The 21,611-nt window shown below is 41.3% G+C and overlaps 1 protein-coding gene across 1 annotated transcript; it reads left to right on the top strand.

Moving 5' to 3' along the window:
• The first annotated feature begins 10,181 nt into the window (after window positions 1-10,181).
• On the top strand, window positions 10,182-10,715 carry LOC131246291 (pathogenesis-related protein R minor form-like). Its single transcript, XM_058246253.1, has one exon. It carries the CDS (start codon window positions 10,182-10,184, stop codon window positions 10,713-10,715), a length of 534 nt encoding a protein of 177 aa, XP_058102236.1.
• The last annotated feature ends 10,896 nt before the right edge of the window (window positions 10,716-21,611 follow it).

Below are 21,611 nucleotides of genomic sequence, written 5' to 3'. Positions count from 1 at the left end.
AAAAAAATAAAAATAATTGATGAATCGATGTGGATCTAACACATAAATCATGTTGGCCCAGTGAAGTTCCACATGGTAAAAGTTGGATTGTAGTACGCAATCCATATGAGAGAGAAAATTGGGAGCGAGTGTTACCGGGCAGCGGGTTAGTGGGTGTTACCCTTAACGTGGGGCCCACCTTGGTGATGATTTTTTGCGTATCCTGCCATCCATACCTTTCTACAGCCCATTTTAGCGCGTGGTATAAAAAATGAAGTAGATCCAAATGTCAGGTGGACCACACGACAAGAAACAGCGGTGACGGAGTTCCTCGCTGTTAAAAAATTCCAAAGGTCCCATCATAAGGTTTTCGTTGTACAACCTGTTGATAATGTCAAGAAGACTTGGATGAAGGGAAAATACAAATATCAACTTAATCCAAAACTTTTGTGACCCACGAAAAGTTTTTAATGGTCATTCGTCACCTTTTCTAATTGTATGGTCCACTTAAGATTTGGATATTCTTAAGGTTTGGGGTCGCATACTAAAATGATATGAAAAAACAGATGGACGGTGTGGACATATAACCAATACATCAAGTCGGGCCCTGGACGGTTAAGGTAACATCCACTAAGTTGTTACCCATGTAACAGCTACTCCACTCCCGCTTTCAACACAGACGATCTGCATTCTATATTAACATATGGGAAATTGACTGTACTCACCTTGAAGTTTGGATAAATTACCTCGAACGCTACAACACCTCGTATATTCCTTAAAGGGCCTTCTGATAGCTTTTAGAGTTTGTTTTAGATGAAAATACCCTTGACCTTGATTCAGTAGTTGCACGATTTTCTAGGGACTAAGAAGTTACGTAGTATTTAATGCTAGTAAAGTGATGTGTACGGAACCCTTTTTGTGCATGGGCAAGGACTAAACTCATGGGGCCCATATTGATGTATGTGTATAATCCATGCCATCCATCCTTTTTACCGTGTCATTTTAGAGCTAGGGCCTAAATATCAGCCTGATCTAGAGCTCGTGTGGTTCACATAATAGAAAATAATGGTGACAATGGAACCCGTTGTTGAAACTTTCCAGGCTTACCGTGATGTTTGTTAGAAGTGAACACTACCCAAGTCAGGACTTTTTGGGCCCACGCCGAGCTGGCCAATAAGATGTACGGAACGGATCTCCCCATTGTTGGCTTCTGACTATTGTACCAATGACTATCCTTTCATTTGGTAGTAAAGGAAGTGAACATGTAACAACCGAGACCTGAGAAAACTACGACCCATGACAACCACGACCCATATAACATGAGAACTACGACCCTTACTACATTACAATCATGACCTTTACCACATTACAACCATGACCCAGGTATGGGTCGTGGTTGCCAGGTTATATGGGTCGTGGTTTTCATGAGGAAAGGGTCGTGGTTGTCATGAGATAGGAGTGTGGTTGGCCCGTTCTTTCTTTCTTTCGCAGTGTAAGTTGCGCACGAGAGAGGAAATCGGATTGAGTACTAAGTTGGGCCCACCTTAAATGTCTGTGGTCTATCCACGCCATCCATTCATTTTTTCATCTAATTTAAGGGGTTGACCACAAAATTAAAGCATATCCAAAGATCAATTGGAGTATACCACAACCTTAATCTGTAGCCTTCGATCCATTTATACTACCAAAAATGGATCGTGGTTGTCATGGGTCGTAGTTGTCATGTTAGATAGGTCGTGGTTGTTATGTTATATAGGTCATAGTTATCATGAGTCGTGGTTGTCATGTTATATGGGTCGTGGTTCTCTTGTGATGCATGTTAGAAGTGGATAATGCCCAAGTCAGGAATTTTTGGGTCCACAACGAGCTAGCCGACAAGGTGGATGGATTGGATCACCCCATTGTGGGCCTTAAGCTATGGTACCAATGGTTTGGTAGAAAAGGAAGTGAACACGTTGCAAACCACGAACCATGCAACATGACAACCACGACTTATATAACATGGCAACTACAACCCATGTAAACCACGACCCAAATGGGCCCACATTGATGTATGTGAATAATCCGTGCCGCCCATCCTTTTTGTTGTGTCATTTTAGGGGTAGGGTCAAATATTAACCACAACCCTTTGTGGATCAAAACCACGATCCATTGTGCATGTGGACTACGACCCTTCAAATGGATCGTGGTTGTCATGTAGCAAGGGTCGAGGTTGTCATATTATATGGATCGTGGTTGTGAAGTTACACGGGTCATGGTTGTCATTTTATATGGGTCGTGATTGTCATGGGTCGTAGTTGTCATGTTATATGGGTCATGGTTGTAGGTCGTAGTTGTCATGTTCTATGGGTCGTGGTTGTCATGTTTTATTGATCGTGGTTGTCATCCAGGTAGTGGTTGTCACAGGTCGTAGTTATCATTTTATATGGGTCGTGGTTGTTATGTTATGTGGGTCGTGGTTATCATGCCCCAAAAGGTTTTCAATAGTAGGTTTTCAATTTCACTGGTTTCTATGGTGTGGTCTGTATGAGCCTTTGATATGCCTCATTTTTTGGCTCATTCCTTAAACTGATCTTTTAAAATGAATGAACAACATGGATAAAATATATACATCACAATGGGCCCAATAAGACCATTCATCTCTACATATATTGGGATGTGTAGGTCGAGTAACGTGACTTACTAAAATAGTCTTCCCAAGGTCTTGGGAATTTGGACTCCTCGAAGACTCCTACAACTATACGTAAGTTGAGTAACTTCTAATCCGCGTCAGAAGACAAAGAGGATTGGCTGGTGTCCCACTGTGAATGTATGAGGTCTATCTACGCTGTCCATCCGTTTTTCCATCTTATTTTATTAGTTGAATCCAAAATTTAATCATACCCAAAGATCAAGTGGACCTTACTATAGGAAACAGTTGGAATAATGATTTCCACCATTGAAACCTTTTTATATGATCACAAGGACATGGATGAAAGGAAAAAAATAAATATAAGCTTGATCCAACACTCCTGTAGTGTGGTCCAGTTTATCTTTAGATCTGTCTTATTTTTTGGTGAACATGTAACAACCACGACCCATGACAACTACGACCCTTACCACATTACAACTACGACCCATATAATATGACAACTACAACTCATATAATATGACAATCACAATCCATATAACATGAGAACCACGACCCCATGTAACATAATAACTACAATCCATGACCACTACGACCCATGACAATCACGATCCATGACAACTAAGACCCATGACAACCATGACCCATATAACATAACAACCACGAACCATGAAAACTACGACCCTTGCGACATTACAACCACGACCCGTACTGTGTTACTACCACGACCTGAGAATTTGACCATACATTGAGGCCCACATTGATGTATGTGTATAATCCATGCTGCCCATCCTTTTTGCAGTGTCATTTTAGGGCTATGGCCCAAATATCAGCCTGATTTAGAGCTCGTGTGGGTCACATAATAGAAAATAATGGTGACACTAGAACCCACTATTGAAACTTTCCAAGCTCATTGTGATGTTTGTTAGAGGTGGACACGGCTTAAGTCAGGAATTTTTGATCCCACGGCGAGCAGGGCGACAAGGTGAACAAAACGGATCATCCCATTGTGGGCCTTAGGCTATTGTACCAATGGTTTGGTAGAAAAGGAAGTGAACATGTTGCAAATCACGAACATGCAACATGACAACCCTGACCCATATAACATGGCAACTACGACCCATGCAAAGCACGACCCAAATGGGCCCACATTGATGTACATGAATAATCCATGCCGCCCATCCTTTTTGTTACGTCATTTTATGGGTAGCGTCAAATATCAACCACGACTTTTTATGGATCAAAACTACGATCCATTGTGCATGTGAACCATGACCCTTCAAATGGATTGTGGTTGTCATGTAGCAAGGGTCATGATTGTCATATTATATGGGTTGTGGTTGTGAAGTTATATGTGTCGTGGTTGTCATTTTATATAGGTTGTGGTTTTCATGTTATATGAGTCATAGTTGTCATATTATAGGAATCGTGATTGATACGGGTTGTGGTTGTCATATTATATGGATCGTAGTTATTGTGTTATATGAGTCGTGGTTTTTACTTGACATGTATAGTTCGTGGTTATAATGTAATAAGGGTCGATGTTGTGATGTTATAAGGATCGTGAGTGCTGTTGTTATTTGTAGGGCCCACCATAATGTTTATTTTCTATCCAATCTGTTTATAAGGTCACAAATACCTGTATGAAGAGGAAAAACAAATTTCATGTTGATCCAAAACTTCTGTGACCCCCAAAAGGGTTTCAATGGTAGACGTTAGATCCCCCGCTGCTTTTTGTAGTGGTCCACTTTATCTTTAGATCTGCCTTATTTTTAGTCTCAAGCCTCAGGATGAGCTCGCCAAATGGATGGATGGTTTGGATATAACACATCCCACGTAATGGGACCACAAAACTTGCTGACATCAGCACGACACCTAGTTAGCTTCGCAGAAGCGGATTGGCTGGTGTACCATGGACACAGATTGCGTCCTACCCCCACCGGGACGGTTGTGGGGCCCACCGTAATTTGATGTACAGGGCTTAAGTGGACTACAAAGTGGGGATTTAATGTCCACCGTTAAAAACTTCTTAGGAGCTGGAGAAGTTCCTGATCAAGCTAGGGGCCTGTTTGGACGGTGGGATTAGAAGGGATTAGGTAGGATGGGATTTAAAAAACATAATTATTACCATGGCATGGCAGGAATTGATAAGATTAATGCCATGCTTTGTTGATAATATGGTGGTACATTGAATGGATATACCTACCATCATTTGAAATTACTAAGAATAACACACGTGTTATATCTAAACCGTTCATTTGTTTTGTAACCTCATTTTATGGTATGGGCCTAAAAATGAGGTAGATCCAAAACTTATTGGCCCTAAAGAAGTTTTCAATGGTAAGTATTCAATCCCCGTTGCTTTCTATGGTGGGGTCCACTTGAGCTTTAGATTTACCTGATTTTTTGGCCCATACTCTAAAATAATCTCAATAAATGGGTGAACGGTGTGGATATAGCCCACACATCATGGTGGGACCTACATAATTTGCTAACATTGAGTGAAATTGGCACCGGACCAATGCAATTCCATTTAATGTAATTCCAAGCTTTTCCATTGTTCCCAAATATGGAGCGGAATTGGCAGAGCCCTGCCCGAGGTAGGATGCAATCCACGTGTACCACACGCCAGCTATATAGCTGCAGTAGGTTCGTGTCCGTCCGTGCCAGCTGCATCCGTGTACCACACGCCAGCTTATATAGCTGCCGTAGGTATGTGGTGTGATTGGTTACTCCCCCTGACGCTACTCCTCCCGCTCGAGTTGTACGAACAGTTACATGGGACCCACAGTGATGTATTTATTATATCTACACCGTTTATCCATTTTTAGAGATCATTTTAGAGCATTATCTAAAAAATAATCATATCCAAAGATCGTATGGGCCACACCACAAATAACAGCAGAGATAATGATTTTCACCGTTAAACAATTCATAGGGCCACCATCACGTGGTGTGATTGGTTACTCCCCCTGACGCTACTCCTCCAGCTCGAGTTATATGAACGGTTACATGGGACCCACAGTATTGTATTTATTATATCTACACGGTTTATTTATTTTTGGAGATCAATTTAAAGCATTATCCAAAAAATAATCATAACCAAACATCATATGTGCCACACCACAAATAACAGCGGAGATAATGATTTTTACCATTAAACAATTTATAGGGCCCACTATGACGTTTATTTTCAATCCAATCTGTTCATAAGGTCACAAAGACCTGAATAAAGAGGAAAAACAAATTTCATATTGATCCAAGACTTTTGTGACCCTAAAAATGTGCCAATGGTAGACGCTCAATCCCTCAGTGCTATTTGTAGTGTGGTCCACTTGATAGTTAGATCTATAGTATTTTTCCTGTAAGTCCTTAAAATAAGCTCGCCAAATGAATGGACGGCTTGGATATAACGCATACTGCATGATGGGACCCACAGAACTTGCTGACGTCAATACAGCAGCTATATAGCATGTGTGATAGGACGCGGATTTCCTGCCAAATTAGCCTCTGCAGGAAGTTCCTCCGCTGGGAACTTAGATGGGTCCACTATGATGTTTGTGAGCAATCATCTCCGTCCGTCCATTTTGTGATTTCATTTTAGGACATTTTGTCAAAAATGAACCTATCCAAATCTTAAGTGAGCTGTACTAAAGGAAAATGTGGTTAGGAAAATTTCTATCGTTGAAGCCTTCCTAGTTCAACAGTAATGTTTAGTTAAACTGAAAACAAAAATATTTCAGCTATGGACGTTTAATTATCACATCTTCGGTTCACTTGAGCTTCGGATATGGTTCATTTTTGACAAGATGTCCTAAAATGAACTCACAAAATAGATGAACGGAGTGGATTTTTCAGAAACATCACGGTGGCCCCACCTGAATTTCCAGCAAGAATTCCTGTGAAAGGCTTTCACAGGAAATCCGGTGTGAAACACACCAGCTAATCTACTTCCATCGCGGATTGCGTCCTACCACTGCACGTCTCTAGCCTGAACGGGCAAATGGACCACCTAGCCATTCAACGCTCGGTGGTCTGTGGGCCCCACCACCATGTATGTGTTTCATCTATGCCGTCTATATATTTTGCCAGATCATTTTATGGTATATGACCAAAAATGGGGTATATCCCAATCTCAAGTGGACCACATTACAGGAAACAATGTTGAATGAGCGTCGTAGACTATTAACAACTTTTTGGGTGCCATAAAAGTTTTGGATCAAGCTGATCTTTGTTTTTTTTTCCTTCATCTGTGTTTGTATGACCTAATCAACAGATTAGATGTCAAGTAAACAATACAGTGGGCCTTAATTAAGGAGGATTTTAATGGCTAGGTAGTAAATGGAGTGAACACGTTGAAAACCACGACCCATATAACATAACAACCACGACCCATATAACATGACAACTACGACCCATGCAAACCACAACCCATATGGGGCCACATTGATGTTCGTGTATAATCCATGCCGCCATCCTTTTTCCTGTGTCATTTTAAGTGTAAGGCCCAAATATCAGCCTGATCCAGCGCTCCCGTGAGTTAGAAAATAGAAAATAATGGTGACTATAGAAACATTCTAGGCTCACTGTGTTGCTTGTTAGAAGTGGATACTGCCCAAGTCAGGACTTTTTGGGCTCACAACGAGCTGACTGACAAGGTGGACGGAATAGATCACCCCATGGTGGGCCTCGACTCCTATTACTTAAAAATAAACAAATGGATAACAACCATGATCCATTCGAAGGGTCGTGGTTCACATGCACTATGGATGTTATATGGGCCGTGGTTGTCGTGGGTTGTAGTTATCATATTACATGGGTCATGGTTCTCATGTGATATGGGTCGCGGTTGTTACATGTTCACTTCCTTTACTACCAAATGAAAGGATAGCCATTGGTACAATAGCCTAAGGCCCACATTGCCCAAGTTAGGATTTTTTGGGCCCACGCCGAGCTGGCCGACAAGGTGGATGGATCGGATCACCCTATTATGGGCCTTAAGTTATGATACCAATGGTTTGATATAAAAGAAATTGAACACATTGAAAATCACAATTCATATAACATGAGAACCACGACCCATATAACATGGAAACCACGACCCATGCAAACCACGACCCAAATGGGCCGCAGTTGTATGGATCGTAGTTTTCATGCTATATGGGTCTTAGTTGTATGGATCACAGTTGTCCTATTATATGGGTCGCAGTTATCCTGTTATATGGGTCGCGGTCGCGGTTGTCCTGTTATATGGTTCGTAGTTGTATGGATCGCAGTTGTCTTGTTACATGGGTCGCAGTTATCCTGTTATATGGGTTGTGGTCGCAGTTGTCCTATTATTTGGGTCGCAGTTATCTTGTTATATGGGTTGCGGTTATATGGATCGTAGTTGTCATGTTATATGGGTCGCAGTTATCCTGTTATATGGGTCGTGATTGTCATGGGTAGTGGTTATCCAATTACCATTGTTTTCCCGTGGTGTGGTCTACTTGAGATTTATATCCTTCTCTTTTTTGGTATAAAACTCTATAATAATATGTAAAAATGGATGAACGGAATGGATGTAACACATACATCATAGTGGGCCCACAGAGCACCAACCACCAACCACGGGGCTCTTAGCAGCGGGGAGTAGCCAATCCGTTTTTATCTCGGATACGGACGTGGATCAGAGAAAGCGGATTGGTTGGTGTACCTCACACCAGCTATATAGTTGCTGTATTGAAGTAAGCAAGTTATGTGTGTCTAATCATGAGGTATATGTTATATCCAAACCGTATCCATTTGGTGAGTTCGTCTTAATGCTTGATATGAAAAATAAGACAGATGTAACATATAACATGACAACCACGACCCATATAAAATGACAACCACGACTCATATAATAAGATAACTACGGCCCATTTAACATGATAATCACGACCCATATAACATGACAACCATAACCCATGACAACTACGACCCTCATCACATAACAACCATAACCCATATAACATGACAACCACGACCATGAGAACCACGACCCATATAACATGACAACCACAACCCATAATAAATATGACCTATATAACATAACAACCACGACCCATCTAATATGACAATTACGACTCATGATAACCACGATCCATTTTTGGTAGTGTAAATGGATCGAAGGCTACAGATTAAGGTCATGGTATACTCCAATTGATCTTTGGATATGCTTCAATTTTGGGCTTAACCCTTTAAATTAGATGGAAAAATGGATGGATGGTGTGGATAGACTACATCCATTTAAGATGGGCCCAACTGAGTACTCAATCTGATTTCCTCTCTCGCGCGCAACTTATACTGGGGAAAAAAGAAAAACGGGCCAACCACACTCCTACCTCATGACAACCACGACCATTTCCTCATAAAAACCACGACCTATATAACATGGCAACCACGACCCATACCTGGGTCGTGGTTGTAATGTGGTAAGGGTCATGATTGTAATGTAGTAAGGGTCGTAGTTCTCATGTTATATGAGTCGTGGTTGTCATGGGTCGTAGTTTTCCCAGGTCACGGTTGTTACATGTTCACTTTCTTTACTACCAAATGAAAGGATAGTCATTGGTACAATAGTCTGAGGCCAACAATAGGGAGATCCATTCCGTCCATCTTGTCAGCTAGCTCGACGTGGGCCCAAAAAGTCCAGACTTGGGCAGTGTCCACTTCTAACAAACATCACGGTGAGCCTGGAAAGTTTCAACAACGAGTTCTATTGTCACCATTATTTTCTATTATGTGACCCACACGAGCTCTGGATCAGGCTAATATTTAGGCCCTAGCCCTAAAATGACACGGTAAAAAGGATGGACAATATAGATTATACACATACATCAATACGAGCCCCACGAGTTTAGTCCTTGCCCACGCGCAAAAAGGGTCCCGTACACATTACTTTACTAGCATTAAACATTACGTAATTTCTTAGTCTCTAGAAAACCGTGCAACTACCGAATCAAGGTCAGGGGCATTTTCATCCAAAATAATCTCCAAAAGATGTCAGAAGACCCTGTAGGGAATATATGGAGTGCCATAGCGTTCGAGGTAATTGACCCAACCTTCATGGCGAGTACGGTCAATTTCCCTTAACATATTCATGGGATAAGCCAAGGCCTTGCTTGTGAACTATCCTTGTACTCCTGCATGACTAACATGAAAAATTTATACCATTTCAATTCTAGTTGTAGTTTTTCTACTCAAGCTTTATACTTTAGATGTAGGCCCGCAGTGATTTTTGCATGTGTAAATAGCTTTGGCTTGGGCCCAACTATTCTGGCCATCGCTCCAACTCTTCCGCCATCTTTACCTTCTCTCCCCTCAGTTATATCACTACTAAATATCATATAGTCCATTTTCCCAAGTCAATTCCACGGAGACTTGGAACACCAGCTATTTATAAAAATTCAGTAGTCCACCAAGAAAGTGCGTGGAAGTCCCCTTCCCTCTATAAATTAGTTTCCCCTTCATTTCCCAAACCACACAAAAATAAAGAAAAGCATTGTACTCCATAGGAACCAGGGATCTATTTTCTTTCTAAATTCACAGAATGACCTTCCCAAGAATCCTCTCTCTCATCCTCTTCATCCTACCACACATGCTCACTTTCGCCCTTGCAGCCACCATTCAGATCCGTAACCAAGTCTCCTACACTGTATGGTCTGCCGGTAGCATCGAACAACATCATGTGGACGAATCGTGGACCATAACGTTGGCCCCAAGCACTAATATGGGCCGTATCTTGGGGCGTACTAGTTGCAATTCGGTGGGTGATGGGCAAAACAGCTGCCTGATGGGTAGCTACGATGGTCGCCGCAGGTGCCATGGCTACGCGAAGGCATCCAAAGCAATCACTGATTTCACACTCAAAAAGCCCAAATACATTGATCTCTCGTTAGTGGAAGGCTTGAACATCCCTATGGAGTATAGGCCGACAACAAACAGTGTGCCAATGAGCTATGTGGGTCATGAAGCTGCAACGACCCATGCTCCGTTTTTCAGACAGAGGAATGATGTTCGCATGATGCCTGCAGTTAACCAAAGGATGATGAGAGAAGCAGATATGCCTGCCCATTGGTACTAACTAAAGTCTTGTATAATTCAGTAGAAAATAAGGTCTTCGTCTCCTCCTGGGTTTATGAGAAGGCTTTCCAAAAATAAAGGAACTCATGTGTGCTCCAGAGCACATCTTGTTACCTTTGTCTGTTGATGTTTTGCCATTTGGTGCAGATGGTTTTGTTCTTTTACAAGTTACTAGTATTTGTAATGGTCAGTTTCCTCAGTATCTTTGAAATGGAATCAGTTTCGGTAATTATGTTGGGCTATATGCATGGGCATGAACAGCCACATAAGCCACCTGGGCTTGGGCTTGAATTTAGAAATCCACCAAAATTCTTGGTCAGCCTGGGCCTTTGCTCGTAGGGCTGCTTACCAGCCGGGACCAGGTTTCGGTTCGAAAATATAAATATATTTTATATTTGGTTTCTCAAAGATAAACATGCGGCATACATTGTATTTATAAAAGAATATGTATCTACCGTGCATGAGGATCCACTCCTATATTAGCTTTTCACCTTTTAGAAAATGGTGGTGCCTCATCTTGCTTGCATTTGCTATTGATCTATAACTATGCAGAACATCCAAAATGTGGGTCCCTATCGTGGATGGAGCATGTATCTAAAATTCACTGATCAACCATCTAATTAACTGCTATGAAATGGATGGCTAAAAGTAAAATATATAGTTTGTGACCCATTTTAAAGAGAAATCTCTCATCGTTAATTTTAGAGACATTAGTCACATCCTTTCAAGTAACTGGAAAGAAAAAGGCCTAGTGTTTTACTTTTTATTATTTTTTTATGCGCACACCTTCACACCCACACACACCACAATGGGGACTCGAACCCATGACCGTGTTGAAACTCTCGTGAGTCTACTACTGAGCCATGAGTAGGGATCCACTAAACTCTCGTGAGTCTACCACTAAGCCATGATTTTATTTATTTATTTATTTATTTATTTAAAACAACAACCAATCTTATTTGTTGGGTATATGCCTTGAGATATATTGTCGAGGTCTGTTATTCGATAAGTGATTCATTAGTTACCAAAGAACACTCTGATGGCATCCATAACATACATTGGCATTAGTGGGTTTGGCACTTAAAACATTTCAAGTAATTAAAAAAAAAAGTTTTAACCGTTGGTATTTGTCAAACAACCATTTACTCTATAAGTTTAAACTGTCAGAGTGCAAAGTGCGGATGAAGGGACTTTATTATCACTCCAATACCCTGGCATGTGCGGGGTGGGAACTCCGCACGAGAACATACTTAGAAGGGTGGAGGGACACTCACACCATAAACAGGCCGGGCTTGATTTCCCGATCCCTGGGCTGGACTTGATTTTCTTAACCTAAGGCATATTTGCTGCTCTCGGGATTCGAACATAGGACCTTGCTCTCTGATACCATGTTATAAGACACGATTTGGAAAAAGATATTGTATATTCTTTTGAGCCATTGAAACGTTTTAATCATGTTTGGTGATAATTATTATGGTTGAAATCTTGTGGTCTCACCACTTGGTTTGCAATGGAATTGGATCAAAGGTGGATAACCACTGCCAGCGAAGAGATTTGGTCAATTTGAGTACATCGTTAATGCAAGATTACAAACTTTTGATGTAACAGGACATGCAGAAGACCTTAAGGTGGTGGAACACCATAATTAGTGTCTTCTTTTAACATCCTAGCTCCTTATAAATAGATCCTATGCTAGAAAAATTAGAAAATAAATCATTGACATCCCCTCCTCTTGGTCGTCACCACATAAGAGAGAGAGAGAGAGAGAGAGAGAGAGAGAGAGAGATCTTTCTCCTCTCCCACTTGCACACACCCATATATGTGGGATCCACGGCAGACAACTGTTGTATGCTAGCCTAGCCCAGCTCTAGGTTGGGGTTAGCCCTCATCCTTCTCCATTTGGGACAGGTTGAGAGTGACCTTCCGAGGATTTGCCTTAACACTGCAACTGATTTCATGGCATCTTTAAAACATGTATTTCTAATTATAAAATTATATGATTTTGGTTTTATAAGAGCTCAATAATATCTAAATGGGGATCTTTATGGTTAATATTTTAAATATGGACTTTTGAGAAGTTTCAATCTTCCAATGCGTTTCTCAAAATCCCAGCAACATTATCTACCATTTACATAGCTGGGTCCTCTATAACTATTTTAGGATATGGTTAATCCCTTATTTTACAACACGATGTAAGAGACCTACCCTCATGTAAGATGCACATCCAGACTGTATGTTCAAAAGGTACACCCCATCAGATTGTTCTCTTAACCCAAAGATTCATCTAGATCCAAACAATAGGGGTCACACCTAAGTGAACAATTGGAATGCAGATATCACCATTAGAACTTTCTAACACGTGTGCGGAACGACCATGTTTTGCATGTGCCATCGAATTCATTCATAACATGTGCTCCATAATGATTACTAGGCACCCCAAAATCAATGCTATTGAAGAGTAAGGTGGGACACGCATTGTGATTTCAAAGACACTGATTAAATGATCTTAACCATCCATTTGGTCACAATTAAAATGGCATCAGAAATAAAAACATTTAATTTTCCTACTTCAACCAGAAAAATTAAATGTTTAAGATCATCAAGTTAGTGGGATTTTTATATCAAATTAGTGGGATTTTCATATCCCGTTCTATCAATATCGGGCCTCACAATTTGATTAGAGAGGCTGGATCCTTTAAAATTGTTGTGTAATTAAGTAGTAAAATGCAAGTGCAATTCACGTTGAAACTATCATCATTTTGTAGGTGTGGCATGGAGTATGAAGGGCCCATCATTGGTGGATCAAAGCCTACAACTTACTTACCTAATGATCTAAACCATATGATTTTACTAAGTTTGAAGAATTTAACACCTTCACATTTTTATTCCTAATCATCCTTTTGGTATCAATACTTTGAAAGTGATTTTATTCTAAAAGTATTGCTCTTGGAGCCCTAAAATCCGAATAGCAGAATAAATGGATTATTTATGCATCAATAATGGATATTATAATATGAAATCATTAATGCATACCTTGGTGGGTTGACAAATGCCGTGATATCATCGGATGCTCGATCTTCCGCACCTTACACCTTTATGAAAACCTCTTAATGAGATCAGGATTTTCTATCTATGTTGGTAAAGGAACCAAGACATGTATTTATAAAAAAGAGGGTTGAAGAAGGTTACTCATCACACTTATCCCCTCTAAAGTCTTCACACCATTGATTTTCATATCCATCTTAATAACCATTAATAAGGACCACGGTTCAACCACACCTACGCAAGCGCAACTGTCATAGTCTATCTACAGATGTTACATATGCATCATATGTTAATCTAGCACATGCCGATTACCACTAGGATTTTTTATTTGATAAATAATAAATTAGGAAACATGACTCAAATTTTTGAGGAAAATCTTATATAAAAATAAATATGTAAAATAACTGTTGTTGTTAAAATCTAGTTGATCCTATTCCGCCTCCTGTAAGTATAATGCCCTGAAAATCGAGGGTTGAGCAGATGCTCAACTCCTGAGTTCCAACGTATTACTTATGCAACATAGATAATGATGATTAAATGTTGTCTATATTTATGCATTAAACATGAGTGAGATTATACCAAATCAACATATCATACTCTAGAGGCGATTAAATTAAGTAAGCGAAAGACTGTGATAGATATATAAAGTATGTAAGTGGATATAAACTCCAGAGTATGATCATGTTACTAGGCTGAATAATTACATGTATAGTTCCAAAATATACAAAATGATAAAGTGTAATGTTATCTAATCCATATCACTGTAGCCCCGGTGACGCAACTCCAGGTCTACATAGACCCGCCAGAGAGTTGCAGGTAGGAGAACTCCTCCTCATCGTCGCGAAAGGCAGACTCCAACTCGTAAGCCTCGCCATCATCTGAAACTACAACAGAGTCTGGTTGGTGTTTTAAAATACAGTCCCAGAGCAGGAGTGAGTGATCAATTCAGTGGAGTTATAAGGCAAAGGTTAACATGTTATAAATTCAGTCAAGTAGTAATGATAAAGCAGTACAACAAGCATGTCTAAGTACTCAAGTTAATACAAGGATGATATGTGTTAATGATGTATGCCCTCGCCTGCACTCCCTCAGCAACATCATCTCAAGGTCGCGCATGCTAAACTCTCACTGTGCTCAACACCCATGCCAAAGGCACATGCAATGCAGTGCATAGTCGTGTTAGCCAAGTTCTTAATTAGACCTATTCATACAGTAAATTTGAAAAACTAAGGTACCTCTCTTTATATTATTTACTCAAACAATGATCCATTTAGGGTCGTCAATCCTAGTTAATCACATAGGATAGGCAAGTTTGTGAGTTTACACTATACGTTGCTACGGGAGGCTCGTCACCTCAGTAAGCTTAATTCACACTCGAGGTCACTATGAGGGGCTTGTCACCCGATCGTAGGCCTATTTTGGCCCATCACTTTAGCATAGGCCGACAACTCGAATACAGTGTCTCATACCACTGTATTCGGCTCACGAGTTTGGTTTGCTCACTGGACACTATGGGTAGGCTCGTCACCCCAGCGTAGGCCGTCAACTCGATCACGATGTCCTATACCACTATGCCCGACTCATGAGTCTTAGCGGATCGTGGTCCATACGTGGTGAATATACATTAGGCCAATCGGGTTACTTGACAAGCTCGACTGGTACGAGCGTATGTTGAATTAATCGACATGGAGCGCACACGCACTCCTTATGGCCTAACCACTGTCGATAATCACCATACAACTCGGATTCATCGAACGTATCCATCGTGGCAAAACTAGTTCGGCCACTGATTGTAAACCATTACCGATTTTCTGGACTATGTATTAGTCTCAATCGTACTCAAACATAATAGACATTCATATGTGATAGTTCAAGCAACATGTGACAACCAATTTAAACATAAATCTCATTTGAGCCTTTCAATAAACATATAGTGCACATGTTATTATACATAGGCATTTCATCCATAAATCACATAATAGTAAGAGAGGTTACATAAAGGAAACTGTATCTATAGATAAGGTAATTGAAAATCCTATCTCAACACCCTCATTGAATACATATCAAGAAGCATTTTCTCATTCAGGCATTTTATCAAACACTTAGACTACACATATCAACATACATGTAATAAATTAGTTATAATGTATATTATAGTAAATCCTTTCACAAGGGAGTTATCACAAGTACAACAATCGTGTATTCTCAAACAACAATCATGGTAAGCACAAATCATAATTCCATATTCATACAAACATTTCAACAAACACATGGAATACTTTAATTTCAACATAGTTCATATATATATGTAATACGTGGAAAACATCGCATCTAAGCATATGTGATAGCAATCAAGTCAGTCATAAATCATTAACTGACATTAAAAGCCTTGAAAACCATAACTTAAATGTTTATAGTCCGTACCTTCTATCAATAAACTTGTATCAAACTCAGTTCGAACATTACGCCTTTGTCTATGGCACAACGACTACCTAAATCATGAAATAGGTTAGCTATTTCACTGATCTACCTATCTGGATACCTAAAGCATATTAGGGTTAGGATTCTTTACCCAAAAGTGGAGTCAAAATCACCGGTATAGCGACACGAAAGAGGTGATTCAGCACGTGGAGTGGCGGGGACGAATCCCAACAACTTTCTCTCACTCTCTCTCTTCTCCTCACTCTTTCCTTCTCTTTTCTATCTTCTCTCTCCTAGGGTTAGGAAATTCGTATGAAATGAGAGAGGGGTGGGTTAAGGCCCTTATATAAGCCCAAAACTGATTTTAATGGCCTTAGGGCCATGGTATACTTAGGTTATAGCCGAAAATTGTCTGTTTCGGGCCAACGGAGCTCATTTGGAGGTCCATTTCCTGCATACGATCTGGAGAAAGTTTCCTGGCAATGGATCTATGTCAGGTTAAAGTTTCGGTCTGATCAGGTTTGTAGATCGAGCCGGAGGACCAGTTTCAGTTAAACGGCCATCGTCACTTAATCAGGGTCACACGTACACTGATATGTGTAGGGAATTTTTCCTGATCCAAGGGTGTAGTTGGGTCAGGATCTGACATTCTGAAACCTTAAACTTGGCCTGCAAGCGAACGACCCAATTCACTTAAGTTTGAGTCTATTTTCTGAAGATATTTGCGTTTCTCACACACTTTGCTCTAGGCTCAAGCTGTGTGTTTCTGGATACTATTTGGACTTGATTTTCGAGCTGGTTGTCAAGCCCAGTAAGGCGGTCATAACCATATACTTTCATGTTAATCGGGCTTTCGACGCACGGTCCAGGTCTGATACGGAGTTTCAAGATGCTCCCGAGAGTAATTAGGTTTTGAGATTGATCCTACGTTTTCAGGAAATGTAGAGTTAGCGATTCTGCTGGTTTTAGGTCTTATAGTTCGTATAGAAAGTGATTCGAGCTAATTCACCAATTAATTCAGTTTAGTACTTAATTAATTTTCGTCTAATTTCTACATGATTCGATCCTTAGCGATTTCAGCCTGAGGTGGTACTCGGGTCTTTACATGGATTTTTCCGAGACGTTACAATAAACTACTGTGTACTTACAAATTAATAGAGAACAAAGAGACGCCAGGGGTGCCGGTTGTGGCCAGGGACCCTTCGGTGCCTAAGTCAGGTGTATGGACTTACAATATGCATAGTAGAATCGGGATAGTTGTGTGTACCTTCTCCTTGAATGTGGTGATGTATTTATAGGTGTTATTAGGTGACTTCCGTATCTAAGTAGATCTGTAAGATGGAGGGGTCGATATTGGAGTCGAAATCTATTTATAAGTATTTCTACGATTATGCCTCGATTGTCGTTATCTTCGGTTGAGATTTCGTTAGGCAGTCCTGCTCATATATGGCACGTGATTCTCTCTGGATTTCCATTCTAAGCCTGAGGTAGACATTTAAGGTTGAGGTCGGCATTTGACCTTGAGGTTGGCATTTGAGATTAAGGTTGTCGTCCGATGTCGTTGTCCGAGGTCGAGCTCTATTGATGAGCTTCATTCTCAAGCCGGGTTGTCATGCCCCAAACTCGAAAACCGGGCTCACAAAATTTTTGATCGCTGAATTCGGTGCCGACAGCCTCCGTAGTACCCTATTCTCAGCTTTTAGTGCCCATACGTCAGATTCCGATCCTAGGATTCTATAAGGAGGATTTTTCAACGTACATTTACCTTTTAAGAAGCATAACCACAAGTTTACCCAAGTCACAAAGGCAACATCATCATCACATATCCACTAATATCAAAACTTTAAGTACGATGCATAAAAGGAAATACAATAACAATATTGGAAGCTTCAGAAGTCCGCTGTGCGCTCCAAGCTTAATGCTGCTACGACCTAATGCCACTTGCATGCATCTATCGTACATAAGCTTATAGAAAGCTTAGAGGGTGGTGTAAGTGTGTGTGTAAGATAAGTACCAAGCACACAATATATCAGAGTAAGCGGAAATACTGGCAATCCATAAATATCATCAACCTTATCCAGGATATGTGATACAAAGACATAATAAGCCAATGACATATACTGAAAAAGTAATGTAGGTCGACTATGCAATGTGGAGACATAATGAGCTAAATATCAGATACCGAGGATGCAATACAATATGCAATTCTAAAGAAATATGAATACCATCAGCCTCATTTAGGTCATATAAATGTAGAAACATAGCAACCCAAAATGCCATATGCTGCGGATGTAATGCAATATACGGTGCGAATGAAATGACCAAGCTGGAGTGTGAAGTCAGGATGATAGTACGTAGTATCACATGCTATGAGGTCCATTACAAGAGACTTCTATCCAAACTAGTCCCATACCTAAATTTGGATAGTCAGACTTAATGTGGTAAACTCCTGATCTCAGGTTAGTCACATGCCTTAACCGAAATCCTGGGCATTGCGAAGGTCCACATAACAATTAGTTGCGCACCACCAGCCTGAGTGGATAGTGAATGAATGAATGAATGATTAAATTGCTGAGTATGCAACTCCTGCTCAATAAGTCCATATATCAATACTGTACAGCTCTGAGATCATCACCGTGGTCTAGTATACTCCAAGCTGGCTACAGCCCTGGCCGGCCACGCAACCCAGCGAGTGAAAAAGACCACACTACCCACCTGCCAGTAGTATACCAATGCCTACTCGGCTCGTCGATAGCGGATCCATTTGGGAACTGGTCAAACTCAGTCTAGCTTACAACCCCCTCACTCGGGCGGATAAGGCTACACCCCCTCCCAACCGACCACGACACAGTAGGAGACGTAGCCTACTGATATTCGGTACTCGGGCGCTCATGTATCCACTTGATCTAGACGTTGGGGCGTCTCCTGGACATGGAGGTTTAAGAACTTTCGCCCACAGACATCCAAAGTGCCCAGATGCTCGAACCAAACATTTTCGGTGTCCCATCTAGCCATCCATGACATGCCTGTGGAGGCTACGACCCTGATGTCGCTAGAGCGTATAGTAATCACAACACACAATGTAAGATGCATGAGTCATATAATCCAGTCATGCATCAATCCTCCGCGTATCCTGCGTTCATGTGAGACAATCTTCCCCTATTAGGGAGTCTCATAACAACTTGCCCAATGACATTTGCAATGGTCAACCACATCTCATAAAAACATGTAGAGATGTGTATGAGCATGTATCATGATGTTATACTGTCACATACTCATAATCGGTATCGATAATCGGCACCGATAATCGGCATCGATAATTAGCCTATATAATCGACGTGATAATCAGCCTCGACCATCGGTCTTGGTAATCAGAATCAGCCTCGACAATCAGAATTGGCCTTGATAATTGGAATCGGCCTTGACAATCGGAATCGGCCTTAACAATCGGAATCGGCCTTGATAATCGGAATCTGCCTCAACAATTAGAATCAGCCTCAGTAATTGGCCTCAACAATCGGAATCAGCATCGACAATTAAATCGGCCTTGACAATCGGAATTGGCCTCGATAATCGGAATCAGCCTCAACAAAGGGCCTAAGAAAAGGTCACAATGTGGACATTTAACCATCATCGCCCATTAATGTGGACATTTAACCATCATTGCCCATCAATGTGGACATTTAACCAACATCGCTCCCAAGCAGTGGCCCACATAAACATCATTATATACATTATAGTGAAATCACACATTACATCGGTCCGTAAATTCATTGCATTGGGCCTCACACAAGGGCCACATATTTACTACATCGGGCTTCGCCATACGGGCCACAAATACATCACAATGGGCCTTATCAAATGGGTCATAAATACATCACAATGGGCCACATACCTAGGCCTCAAATACATCACAACGAGCCTTATATACATCAAGTTAGGGCTCATCATATGGACCAGAAATATATCACAATGGGCCACGTCCCATTGGCCTCGAATACATCACAATGGGCTGCACCACCTGGGCCTCGAATGCGTTACAATGGGCCATAACCCATGGGCCTCAAATACACAACAGGTAGGCCACACACATGGGCCTCAAATACATCACATCGGCCTCAAATACAAAACAGGTGGGCCCCATCACATGGGCCTCGTCAAATGGGCTGTAAATACATCTCATTAAGCCTCATTCAAAGGCCATAAATACATCACATGGGTCTAATTTCTCGGCCTCAAATACTACACAATGGGCTTCATACAATAGGTGGGCCTCATATATATTAAGTGGGCCAAATGGGACAATCCATGATTTAGCAAAACAGATGGACAGCGTGGTTGAAACATATTCATTATGGTGCGCCCCACATGCCGATGGGTGGCATGGTGAATACATACATCACGGCGGGTTCCCACACCACCTTGGATAGATGGACGGCTGGAGAACCACATACATTCAAGTGGGGTCCACGTCCTTAAGCGGATGGATGGTTGGATATAACAATACATCATGGTGGCCTCACACCACTCGTTTAGATGGATGGGTGGATATAGAGCATATACATCAAGGTGGGTCCCACCTGTCATGGACAAAGCGGATATACAACACATCATCAAGTTGGGTCCCATATAGATGGACGGTGTGGCTGAAATACATACATCATTGTGGGGGCCACGGATGTTGGTGTGGATGGACCACAATATCAAGGTGGCCCCACATGGATGACATGGATGATACATACATGTATCATGGTGGGTCCCACACATGTGGCCCACCAGAGTTTTGAATCTGCCTCACGTCCATCTGGACGTGAGGATATGGAATATGTACATCATGGTGGGTCTCACGTGGGGCCCATCATAATATATGTATAATATTATAATATATATATATATATATATATATAGAAAAGGTACTATGCGCTCGACCTCACGATAAGCTCCCGTGAGGTCGAGGTGTGGGCCCCACCGTGATGCATGTCGACCATCAACACCGTGCATTTGATGGGTCCCCTTTAAATTATGGGATATCCCAAAAATCAGTCGTATACGGAACTCAGGTGGGCCATACCATCTAAAATCATGTGAAGACTATGTTAAAACATATAAAAGCACTTGGTGGGGCCCACCTGAGTTTTGAATGCTGCTGAAACTTGGTCTGAACCCTCATCCAAGTGGGACACACATAATGGATGGGCTGGATTTGCAAACAACATCTCGGTGGGCCCAAAAAATGATTATGAATGTTTTAATGGTGCACGGCCCCTCTCCACTTCTGTATGTGGTGTGGCCCACACAAGTCACGGATTGACTTGATTTTTGAGACCTAGGCCCATGATGGAATGGTGCATCTTACTGATGGGGTAGATGTTCGAAATGCATCACGGTGGGGCCCACACAGCTCGACCTCATGGGACGGACTCGTGAGGTC

Source organism: Magnolia sinica, chromosome 1 (genome assembly GCF_029962835.1).
Source record: "Magnolia sinica isolate HGM2019 chromosome 1, MsV1, whole genome shotgun sequence".
NCBI classification, from domain to species: Eukaryota; Viridiplantae; Streptophyta; class Magnoliopsida; order Magnoliales; family Magnoliaceae; genus Magnolia; species Magnolia sinica.
Note: the sequence above shows the minus strand (reverse complement) of the source record. Positions and strands in the feature narration are given on the sequence as shown.